The sequence below is a fragment of the Electrophorus electricus genome, chromosome 19 (assembly GCF_041902795.1).
Source record: "Electrophorus electricus isolate QZ-2024a chromosome 19, ASM4190279v1, whole genome shotgun sequence".
Taxonomy (NCBI): domain Eukaryota; kingdom Metazoa; phylum Chordata; class Actinopteri; order Gymnotiformes; family Gymnotidae; genus Electrophorus; species Electrophorus electricus.
Window position 1 is genome coordinate 14,796,739 of NC_137515.1, and position 12,821 is coordinate 14,809,559.

General features: G+C 40.3%; 1 protein-coding gene across 4 annotated transcripts in view; it reads left to right on the forward strand.

The window, feature by feature from the left end:
• Positions 1–3,301: 3,301 nt before the first annotated feature.
• ntm (neurotrimin) overlaps positions 3,302–12,821 on the forward strand; it is a 237,045-nt gene continuing 227,525 nt past the window's right edge. Inside the window, exons 1-2 of one of the 4 annotated variants that reach the window (XM_081702621.1) lie at positions 3,302–3,631; positions 8,055–8,111. In XM_081702621.1, the coding sequence (XP_081558747.1) occupies positions 3,571–3,631; positions 8,055–8,111 (118 nt within the window). In that variant the 5' untranslated portion in view covers positions 3,302–3,570. The remainder of the gene's footprint in view (positions 3,632–8,054; positions 8,112–12,821) is intronic. The other 3 variants (XM_081702620.1, XM_081702623.1, XM_027012683.3) reach the window with 3 other exon arrangements.

Genomic DNA, 12,821 nt, shown 5'->3' on the forward strand with positions numbered 1-12,821 from the left:
AACTTAAAAAAAATAGAATAAAATAAAATCTTTGCCAAAACTCCAGGGAACCATGCCAGAGATCTGAGCTTCATATGTGAAAACAACCTGGGAGCAGGCAAGCTGATGTAGGGTCTGTGTTTGTGACTACATGATTAGACAAAAGGGAGGATTGCTCACTATGACTAGAGAGGACCTTTTGCTCTTTTTTCATTTTGTGTGTGGAGAGCATTCCTTACGTCCCATCAAGCACCCTCTTTAAGCTTTTTAGGCCTACAGACTAATAGATAAAGACATCTAACTCAAGCAGTGATTTTTACCTGGAGTCAGGAGAGACTGGGGAGAAATCTGATCCTGCGTTAGTAATGTGAGCTCATGAACAAGAGCACAACTGCTGTATTCCAATATCTTTCAGTAGCTTCTCCATTCTGCTCTTCGCATTTTCACAGATTCACCACCCAGAGGCTTCATAAGCCCCCTACAGACCCAAACACAGAGAACCGACACACAAATTTATATGTGGATTAATAGGACCCTGGTGCTTTTGAATGCTGCACCACTGTGTAATGGTGAATGCATTTGGTGTTATGTGTTATTAAATCGTCTCCTCTCTCTCTCTCTCTTGCTCTCTCTCTCTCTCTCTCCTTCTCCCTCTTGCGCCCTTTCTCTTTTTGTGGCATCCCATAATATTTCATGGTTTGAGATCTAGTGTAATTTCAGGTATGCTAATGAAAACATCTCCGAGTCATGTATTCTGCCTATGGCTCATGAATACAAAATTTCCCCACATTTACAAGTGGGCTGGAGCGCTACCATGAAATATTGATGTAAATGTAAAGTAAAAGAGAAACAACTGTATAAAAAAATCATTATCCTTTTGAGGAGACAGCTAGTATTCAAATAATCTATGTTCAAAAGTATTGTTATGGGTAAATATTTACTTTTTACTCTATGAGTTGGATAGGTCAACTCAGATACCCCAAATACTGAATAGCTTTCATTACTGTGACTGACAGATTAAGACATGCACTGTCTGACTGAGCTGTTCTCCTCCTGAACTATAAGTTGCTGAGCAATGTGCCCCTCACTTCCGCAAGTGTGTGTGTGTGCGTGTGTGTGCGTGTGAGTGCCTATGTGTGTGTAAGGACAGCACTCAGGTCAGCCAGAGACAGAAGTGATTTAATGGATCACTGAAGGAGCAAGGTGACCCCGTGAGCACCGAGTATCCTGGAACACAATTCGCAGTTGACTTACTCTGAACCAGGGCTCCCTCCTCTTGCTCTGTCATAGGTAGATTGGGGAAACCTTTTTGTGCACTGAAAGTTCTGGAACTCCGGTAGGCTCGGTGTTGCCCAAGTTGTAAGAACTGTCATGGTATGCTTCTGTACTCTCCAAACCGAACTCAGGTTCAGCACTCTATTAGAAGAAGAACTTTTTATGTACAGCAGAGTGTGTAAGTTCATCTGACTGTCATGAACCTGAAGAGAATCACCTAAGGACCTTCTCTTACTCTTCAAAAGGTTAATAGTGTTTCTCCTGGCAAAACCCATTTACTAAGATAAATTCCACTGTCCTGATTGCCTGAAATAGTTTTATTATGATCTCAGCAGCACTGGAACTCTGTGCAGAAGAAGTGCATTCATACTGCAGCACTGGAACTCTGTGCAGAAGAAGTGCATTCATACTGCAGCACTGGAACTCTGTGCAGAAGAAGTGCATTCATACTGCAGCACTGGAACTCTGTGCAGAAGAAGTGCATTCATACTGCAGCACTGGAACTCTGTGCAGAAGAAGTGCATTCATACTGCAGCACTGGAACTCTGTGCAGAAGAAGTGCATTCATACTGCAGCACTGGAACTCTGTGCAGAAGAAGTGCATTCATACTGCAGCACTGGAACTCTGTGCAGAAGAAGTGCATTCATACTGCAGCACTGGAACTCTGTGCAGAAGAAGTGCATTCATACTGCAGCACTGGAACTCTGTGCAGAAGAAGTGCATTCATACTGCAGCACTGGAACTCTGTGCAGAAGAAGTGCATTCATACTTCAACTCTGTGCAGTGCGTTCAAGCTTCTCTGCTTGGGTCGGTCTGCTAAAGCCTCTGCTCATTACCAAGGCTACAGGCAGAATATTTGTGTCAACAAATGGTCAATGAATATAATAGTCTTTATGGCCTGCCTTGACGTGCACAGTTAAGCAGGACTGTCAAATAATCAATTTTTCCTTGCATGGTTCATTTTCTACAAAATGGTTGGAGAATTCTTTTGAGATTTGTCTGAGATTTTTCACGAGTGATGCAAAGGGATTTTCATTGACATTTAAGTTGACTACCAGTCTCACTCCAGTGAGCTGGTTAATGTTTGTTTTTTTTCAGCTGCTTAATTTCAAAGACAAATTTACATCACTGTTGTGTCCTATATGCCTAGCAAGACAAGGGGAATTAAATACAACCTTTTACATTTGACTGGGAATGCTTTGTGCTCTTGAACCACTTTCAGTCTTTTGAGGCAGCAGCACACGTCTCATTCTGCCGTTTTCTTCTATTAAATTGCCCTTGCAAGAATGACATAATGTAATTAAAGTGCATTTTTTTGGGAGGTACTCATTCCATGTTCCTTCCAGACTGAAACCTCTTTCAAAGCAAAAACAAATCATTAGTGTGCATTACAAATGCAGCTGATAGCATCCTTTACAGAGACGTGGGCTGACATGTTAAGTGAACATTTTTTAAAACATTGCATCATTTTAATGGCTCAGTATGAAAGAACTATTTGTTCAGTTGATTCTTTATTTGGCAGCGAAATCAACTTGATATTATTCATAACCTAAAATCTTCATTCGCTCACTGTTGCCACTAATGAAAAACCTTTTGACAAAACATGCATGTGCGGTGAACTGAAGACAGACCAAGTTCAACAATAAATCATATAACAGAGTAAACACGAATCTCAGACATTAATTAACGAGCAAATGACATGTCTGGATCAAGTAAATTAAGCCTAATCATCTGCCCATTTTTAACCTTACATGCCCCGAAGACCCAAGTATTAGCACGAAAAAAGCGTAGCTTACTTGAAACGTGCACAGAGGCTTCTATAGCCCACTAAAGATATTAGAGAATTTCCATTGATGTGCTTTTAAAATAAAACTAGATACGGTTGTAAAATAAATCAAATGACCACACTTCTGATGACTGAATTTAGCCTAAAACCTAATGGTTAAAAACACATTCTGTGGACATCTCAGTCACAGTGCAAATCACCTTTAAAGTCTAGTCAGCTCTTCGCAAACTCCGTGCGCTTAAGTGAAGGCGAAGGTCGTTAGCGCTCTTCGTAAATGAACTCAGCGGTTCCTCCGCGCGCAGTGTCGTCTGTGGACGCGTGCGGAAGCCTCGCGCAACCCGCGGCCAATACCTCGCTGAAGGAGGGACTTCGCAGCGCGTGCGTTGGTGCCCACTTTGCCGTTAAGCGCGAGGCCAGGATTTAGCGGGAACTGCGCTGCGCTCCGCTTCACTTTTCGCAGGATTTTCGCACGAGTATTTGCACCAAACTGCTTTCGCAACAGAGACAGCGGACGGCTATTAGAATCGCCATGCAGAGTCCCGTGTACTGGGTGGTCCTTTCGGGAATCGCCATCGCTTTGATCCAACAAGGTAAGGTTTTGGAGAAGCGTGCGTTTCGGGATGACTGAGCCGTCACCGGAGATAGCCAACACCGATATCGCTTTGCTGAGAAGGAAACTACCGTCGTTTTAGTGCTTTTATTGGTGTTTTTGCCTTAAAGACCTTTCAGCGATTTCATGGGTTGGTTGGTTGTCAGGTTGTCAACTAAGAGGAGTCTTAAGGATCAAGTGTAACTCCGAGGGAATGATACGCATTCAGTTTGACGAGTATTTCTGTATGGACGTTTATTCTGCGGTGGAGGCTGTGCGTGCGCTCAATAATGATCGAAAAGTTTTATAAAATCACTTAACGTATACTATACCATACTGTGCTTAAACTATAGGTCCGGTGATACACGGCGTCAAATTGAGGGCAGCTAATGGGCTCATTCGTGTAGAACACATTAAAGTGGATATTTATTGTTTATGATACGTCGTAGGCAGCATATGGAGGACATTTCTAGAAGATGATTATTTTTAATCAGCATTAAAGGTGTGTTGAGGTCACCGAAATCAGGGTTAAATAATTCTAGATATGCTCATTGAACAGACATTCTAGGCTATAACAAAAGGCTTATTGACGTGAATTGCTCTGGTTTGGAAAGCTTTTTGAATGGGAAATATTGTTTCTGAGAAGTAGGACTAAACATCGGAACTTGGTATAAAATAAAACCCTCTTACTTGACCATGAATGGCAGCAGTGAGCGCTCTGAAACGGTTATAGCGCACCATCTGATTTAGATTGAAAACCAAATTTAGGCTACTGTTATACGAAGTTCTTGTTGAATTTTTTTTTAATTTTTAAAAATGTTGTACTGTGTCTTCTGGGTGACATTCACCTTAGTGTGTTAGAACTGTCGACATTGTTATATTACATTTATATTAAGTATTTAGTGAACGAACAGTGTTCACAAGAATTGAGACTTGTATTTCCTTAGATTCATTGATAGTTATCACAGCCGCGATGGTTAATCTGTGGTTTTATCGTGTTACTGGCACCCAGCAGTCTGTTCATCAAATGCACAGTATAGCAAATCACATCCTGCCCTTGACTTGCCGCCAGCTGTGACTATATCAACCACAGCCACAGGTCTAAAATTGGAATGAAACACACTGTGTGTGTAGGGAAATATATCTCTCTGTGTGTTTATTAGTATCGGAGGCTGCTGGTTGTCAGGGGGTTAAAGTGTTTTCTTCCAGACTTCAAATGAGAGCGAAAGAAAGATGTCGAGTGAGAGACAGACGAACAAAGAGAGAGAGAGAGAGAGAGAGAGAGAGAGAGAGAGAGAGAGAGAGAGAGAGAGAGAGAGTGTGAGTGTGAGTGTGACTGAGAGTGGCTGTGTGTTCGTTGCCAGGCTGCAGCACATATTCCTGCAAAGCTCACACCATCATCCCTCCAGCCAGGACTGTCTATTGTACCCTTTAGACTCTTCTGACTCTCCCTGAGCTAATGCAAGAACTGTATGTGATTACATTTAAGCTTGGAGTCACAGCTGTGCTCCAGCTTTGCAGACACATCAAGGGATGGTTGTCTAAAAGAGCTAAAATACATTTGTGAAAGGTGTCCACATCGTTGTTCAAGAAAGCACAGATTCTAAATCCTAAATAGAGAAAAGAGAAACTGTAGAGAGAATTGAACGTTGAGTATAGACCAGCTGAAGAATCACTGTTTTATTCAAATAAATGGTGCACTGATTAGTGGCAAGAGGCAATTAAGTAAACCAGATACAAGAGTCCTTTTTTTTCCCCAGTGAGCCGAGAACTGAATTACTTGAAGGCACCGGCCCCCACTGTTGATTTTATCATTAGCTACGTGTCCCCTTATCATGGGAGCCACAGTGTGAGGTGCAGCATTTTTGAGAGTGCTGCCATCCTAGTGTGACGCAGCGCCGTGTGTTATTACGGAAATTAGGCCCATTAGCCACAGAGGATGACTGTGACTAATTGACATCGGTTTCAGCCCAGATGTGAAATTGCTACTTTGCCCATTTCATCAAAAGGACGAAAGAGTTTGCTCATTTTCTCAAGTGGCCAAATGGTGCATTAGCGCTTCTAGAAAAACAACTGCTTCGATGCACTTTTGAAAAAATAAGCATGTTACCATGATATTTACGCCCTCTTAATTGTCAATTACTTGAACAAAGTGTTTTTATAGTTATCAGACTATTTTCCCCTCAAGTAGCACAGTCAAGCATTGTTTATATGTGGTCAGTATCTTCCTGTGAAAACAGGAAGTTATTATAGAAAACTGATTCAATTAGCAGTACAGGATTGTGATTAGATTACAAGTGGTATATTCTTTGTGTGTTAGTTGTGTCTTAGCACCTTTAATATAAGAGCACAGTCTGTATGTATGAACTATCCCAGTGTGTGTCCTGATTCTCCGATGATCCATCAACGTGTATAACCATCCATGCAACTGTTTCCAAAAAACCTCGTCTGAAGGACGCGGCATTCATATTACTCTAAATGTCCCATGATGCCATCTGTCAAGATAAGGCGATTCGTCCAATGCATGGTATCTTAATTTCGTTAACCTGGAAGATTAAAAAAGATTAGCTGTGGATCAGTCCACTTAACGGGGTATACATAATATCGATACGTATGAGCAACATGGCATGTGAAGATGGCATAACATCACATGGCATAACAATGCTCTTGTCCTCACGGAGGACTGTTCTGTGTGCACGGCGCAGCACAACAGAATATGAAGTAAGTTGTGTCAAATCTGTACAGTGATTTGGATCATTAGCCACTATAAGCAGCTGTTTCCAGCTACCACTGTGTTCAGCTATAAGTCTGCCTTTGGACCCTATTTCCCCAGTGTGGTCCACACTGGACATTTACAATCCTGTGAAAAAGGCTTGTCTTTTTTAAAATCTGCATTCATCGATCAATGGCGACAAAATACCAATAGCATTTTTGTTATGCAACAAATGAGTGCGTTCTCAGCACTGTAGTCCCTCATATTGTAATAAATAGTGATCTTTGATCATATCTGTCAGTGCCATGAAAATAAACTATTCCGACAAGGGTGTGCAGCCCCGCTAATAAACCATAGAAAGACTCTACAGATTTATTTGGTCATTTGTTGACTGTGGGTTAATAACATAGCCAGAGAGAAGTGAGTGCAACAGACACACCTCACAGAGACCCATTCTTGGGTTGTCACGTCAAAGGAATGCAGCCCTCATATGAGGTATAGCACTGCAGTACAATTGCCTCTGTGTAATCGTCGGCGTCAAACAAAAGGCCATTGGAAACCTTGACATTTATCAGGAATTAGAAGTAGTTGTTAAAAGGCATGTCCAAAGTCTTCATCAGACGAGAGTAACTTTGCCGTGTGGACTCAGGGGTTAATCAGTGAGACATTCTTTTTGGTCAATGGTTTATGAATCAATTTTGGAACACATTATAGCAAAATCTTGGTTCACATTTGAATTCTCAGGTGGCGATGTAGTCTTTTATGAAGAGCTCTCCTTCCTGTCTCCAAGCATGCCATATCGGGGAGAGCTCTTCTCCGGACCTCGGCCTAATTATAGACATGCCGGAAGCTTTGCATAACTCTGGGAAACACCTCTTAAAAAAGGCCAAGCTGACGGCACTTACCTGCATCCTTTCTCACAGCAAAATGCTTCCGCATGCATGTCAGCCTGTTTTACATGCCAGCCCAATTACAGTGCGTGTCATCAGCCTTAACAGAGAATGTTGTGCATATTATAAACTCAAAAACTCTTTATTAGGAACCCAGCTAGAAAGACCTTGTGGATGTACACTTGGAGCTGTATATCTGTTACTATGTAGAATTTGCATTAGTCATCCTCTAACCTTTCATCAGCTGTCAGTTTCTGATCACAGTTCAGGATATTCTTGCTTGGTAGACTACACTCAGCTCTACAGCAACACTGGCTGGTGCCCTGTGGAAAACCTCAACAACACGGTTGTGCCTGATAAACCTCTACCAGCCAATCATGTGTATATTAATGCTAATATACAATATCCAGTCAGGACTGGGGGTGTGGTCAGAAACTGACCAGTGATGAAGTGGGGGGTGTAATTGACAATAGATCTAGCAACAGATTGGCTTTAGTCTGAAATTGTGCACTTAGGAAATGCACCTCTAAGACAACTTAACCTAATAAAGTGGCCAGTGACTGGAGGTTCAAAACGTATATTTTAAATAATGTGTCTAATGAATATGTACAATATGTTTATTATGTTTTTATAACATGCATTTTGTTGAACATTTATTGATTTAAAGGAGAATGAAATAAAGATAACTAATTTGGCAAACAGTGCCATCTTGTGAGCAATAAGTATTGATTTTCTCATCATATGTTCTTATAACCTGTCACAGCTTTCTTCATGGCATGCTTCACTGCATGCTCTTCATTTTCTCGGCTCATCCTCTGCAGCTCACAGCGGTATCAGCAGTATCCACTTGAATCTTTGTGCACAATACTTGTGCTCAGGTCAGTAACCTACATCATAAGTTCATCTACCCATTTGTTATGGTCAACAACTGCTCTCCTTACACTGCTACTTTTGACTCAATTTTTTTTCCCTCCAAAAAACAAAGCAGTGAATGTATGTTTTTAACTGAATCAATACCAGTCAAACATTTGGACACGCATCTTAAAGTCAGTGTTCCAACTAGTTGTCCTCTCGCTTTGGGCAAAGGGCAAATGGTGCTGAGTGTAAGTGAAACCTGCACGGTGCACCCTACATTGAATTATCCTCACTCTTTGCAGTGCTGAGAAGTTCAGTGTCGGAGTTAAAGGAGAGATTGCATGCAAAGATGAAAGATCATACTTGCTGTGCACACAGGTCTTTAACCTTTCAACTGTTATCTAAATAATAAATTAAAAGGTTCGCAAAAACCCAAGAACAGAATTATCTTAACTTTTCAAGTTTAGGAAGTTTACTTAAATTACAGGTATTATACAGTTTGGTCTGATGTATTGGGTATTTGGGATGAGTATTGCAGTTCGCTCAATAAATTCCTCAGACCCTGTTTAATGAAGTATCTGCTGGTTTGAGAGGAGGGAAGATTGAAATTCGACGTCCATTCAGGTGATTATCTTTGAATTTGTCCTTCTGGGTTTTAAGCCAAGAAAATCTTCTAGATGGTTTCGAAGTAGGATCTCGGTCACCTCGCTTATCCAGATGTTGTTAGTTGTTATGTTTACTGCATGATTGCCTTATAATCATTGATCATACATTTTAATCGGTACTGAAGATTTATTGTTATAGTGTAACAGGTGATTAGCAATGTTTACTTTTACTGCTCATGTGCCTAAGGCAACGGTTTCTTGCTAGTATTTCTGTGGTGTCCATCTGTGAAAACAAACAAAGAAAACAGGTCTCTGTAATGTTCGCACACCAGTAGAGACAAATAAGGACAAAACGAGAGAGTTTAATAAGAGATGAGGCTTTTATCACCTCTGCTGTAAGTTCAAGTTACGTGATGACGTAATTACTATAAGGTTCTGCACAGGGCTTTCAAGTCTGTCTTGTGATATCGGTACCAGTAGAAGTATACAACCGGATGTATAGGCCTACTGCTATTGCACATGCAAGGTTGAAAGTGAGTGCAGTGGGATTTGTTTATTTATGCTTGTCTGCTTAGCCAGACAGATTATCACATGGAGTTCTTTTTTTTTTTTTTAACTATCTCTGATCAGCATACAGGATAATTTTTTGTGTTAGGTGTATACTTTATGTAATTTATTATGTTAGTATTTCAGCACACGTTTCATCTTTTTTCTTTTTCTTTTTTTTAGCTCATAGGAAAGCCTGTTTCATCAAAAATTCCTTTTGTAGTATTTTGGACGAGGTATGCATTTTATCCCGTAGAAGCCAGTATTATTATATACAGCAAGCATGTTTCCAGTTATGTCACAGATTCTTTGCTACAGATTCAGATTATATGTTTCATGTTGGGCGGAGACTCAAGGACTGTGGATTTAGTTTAAAGCAGACTGGTGGCCTACAACATCCGTCCCACCCAAACCAGCATGTTACATATGCACTCTTACAGGATTTTATCACTCCTTACCTCCATTCTACTTTGAGAGTCATATTCGTACTGATAGTTCAGCGTCCTTCATTTCAGAAGCCTTTGGTGTGTAAGTTAATCATGGTGCCTGTCCACTGGGAAGGTTTGACCCTGTGTAGTTTTTCATGCAGCAGATGGCACAGGAAGCGGTTTAGCGGCACATGCTTGGCTACTAATCCGTGTGGTGGTGATTAGTGTCCTTTTATGTCTGTGTGTGTGTGTGTGTGTGTGTGTGTGTGTGTGTGTGCGTGTGTGCGTGTGTGCGTGCGCGCGCATGGGTCTGTGTTCATGATCATGATGAGGAGCTGCAGAAAAGCATATAGGCCAGGCATTTCAATTAGATCTATCACGAGTCGTGCTCCTACACTGCACAAAGCCTGATTAAAAAGAGCTCTGCTAATCTATCAGAGGACTGCTGCTTCACTTCTAAAAATGAATGGCTTTTGCTGAACATGTCAATATCAAACTCCTTTATTTGAAAGTGGCACATATAAGGTTGTTCTTGACAGGTGTGGCTGCTGGGTTTGTAATCTTTATCATCACATTGGCCTTTGTAAAATTGATAAAGAAAGCAGCAGTATGCAAATTAGCACTTTAATTAATCACATTTTTTTTTTCATTGCGTGCAATGCACATCCTGACCAACCTGAAATGTTCCAGGTGAGTGTTCTGTTGCTGTTTTGCTGAATCATGTTGTTCACATGATCCAACAGGCATAATAATTATATATAATAATTACACATTATTATACATAATTAAAATAAAGTAGGCTGATCTTTATATTTCATAAGTGGAAAAGATGTTTTTCATAATTGGAAAAGCTATTACAGTGTGTAGTAATACAATCACAATATATATATATATATGTAGTAATACAATATTGTAATACAATCACAATATATATATATAATGCAACGTTACTGTCACGCCTGAAATTTCAGTTTCATCAGAAAAGTTACCTGAGGTAGAGTTATATTGTTGCTCTTTTATTTGCGTATTAAGAGTTTCTAAAAGAATCACCAGTGGCCTGTCTTTAGTTTAACTTGTGGGTAGCTTTAAAAGAAGCCTAGCGATGGGCACTTATATGTCCCAGATTATGTATGAATTGAAATGAAAAATGGAAATTAGAATAAATGAATGAAATGTGGAAGTTGACTCAGCATCTTGCTGAATTGCAATATTCCCATTTTACAGTTGAGAGTCTGCAGTGTTCATTGAATTTCACGGAAGCTTAAGGGGAATTCTCATAATTAATGCTAAACGCTTGGGTGGCAATCTTAATGGCCTTTTTGGGTCAATGTAGAAAAGAATGTTTCTCATTAATCATTGGCTCTTTGTTATCTATTTTCTTTTCTTACAGTTACTTCACTTAAATGAGAACATAGTCCACCAAAGTTTAAAAAACAGATCCACAGAGATCCCACATGCGTGGATTTTGTTAGGGTACATTAAACATTGTCCTTCGCAGTTGTATGAATCCCAGAAAGCATGTAGTGCAAAGTTTCAAATGCTCATCATGTTTGATGTTTTTTCCTTAATGTAGTAGTTGAAACACTGACTTGTGTTGTAAATGGAATTCATATGTTCTCTATTTGAGGACCGTGCATTGCCTAAACTTAATGATGCCTCCACAGGGACCTATAATGAAAATGATGTTCCTTTGAATAAGTTGCTTAGAAGATAAATCTCTGACATCACACACATATGACTGCAGAGTTTTAATATTTCAGTGTTATTCTGTAATGAAGCTCAACATTTTTAAAACAATCACTTCCATAAAGAATTGTCTTACAATTCATTTTGATTTAATGGTGGCCAAAAAAATTTGTGAACTCAATTGTTAGTCATACTAGCATAGCTAACAACAGATCAGGAAGTTACTGGAGCATAGATTGCCTAGGGAACTTTAGTTTGAAATAGACCCTGCAGTGATAACTGCTGGGCAAAGTTTGTAATTATTTGTACTCTTTGAAATCCTCAGTGCCAGAACACTGTCATCGCATGTCAAGTGCTTAGAAAATATAAATATAAATATGTCATTTACTCTTTGTCCCCTTAATCACATCAGATTAAGTTTGGGCTGATAATAGCTCATCTTATTAAAATTTTGACACTTAATCAAGCCATGTTTGCAATAGCTGATTTGCATGTCCCAGTAGTATAAGTAGCAGTTTTTTCATATTCAACATAATGCCTTCATAAGGATGGTGAGTGTGCTGGCTGTAATATGTAGGGGCCTAGTTTTCCATTTCATGTTGACTGTTGTTTTCTGCTGCGATCTACTCTGCAGACTCCCAGCTACCTCCAGCATTTACCACTGGCCTTAAGACTTATTCATGTACTTCACTGTGCTTACATTAGATTTAGACAATGAATGCAAGCAAAGTGTCTTGTTGAAATGTGTCTTTGTGATGTCACTTGTTTCTGTTAGTGCCAGAACTGTTCAACTTTCAGATCAGTACATATGAAACAAAGGAAGCACCTGTGTGTGTGTGTGTGTGTGTGTGTGTGTGTGTGTGCGTGTGTGCGTGTATGTGTATGCATGTGTGTGTGCGTGTGTGTGTGCGTGTGTGTGTGTGTGTGTGTGCGTGTATGTATGTGTGCGTGTGTTTGTGTGTGTGTGTGTGTGTGAGTGTGTGTGTGTGCGTGTGCGTGTGCTTGTGCGTGTGCGTGTGCTTGTGCGTGTGTGCGTGCGTGTGTGTGTGTGTGTGTGTGTGTGTGTGTGTGTATATAGATAGATAGATATTTTATATTGTATTAAAGTACACAGAGTTTCCAGAGAAGCAGAACGTTTCGGACAGAGCTCCTTCATCAGCAGTGCAAGCAAGTGCTTTGCTTGCACTGCTGATGAAGGAGCTCTGTCCGAAACATTCTGCTTCTCTGGAAACTCCACACACAACGATTTTGATTATCTCTGCATCTCTCACTACAGTACACTGCAGTTGGCATAGCTGATGCTTTTGATGTTTCTTTTTCTTTTCTTTTATATCTGCAGGCGATCTTATTAATTCTGCAGTTAAGCACTCGTGTGGATGTCTTGGGTAATTCAAAACCATCCTGATACGGGGTTTTACACAGCAAACCAGAGCCGCTCTCCCTATGCTGCTTCTCATCTACTACAATA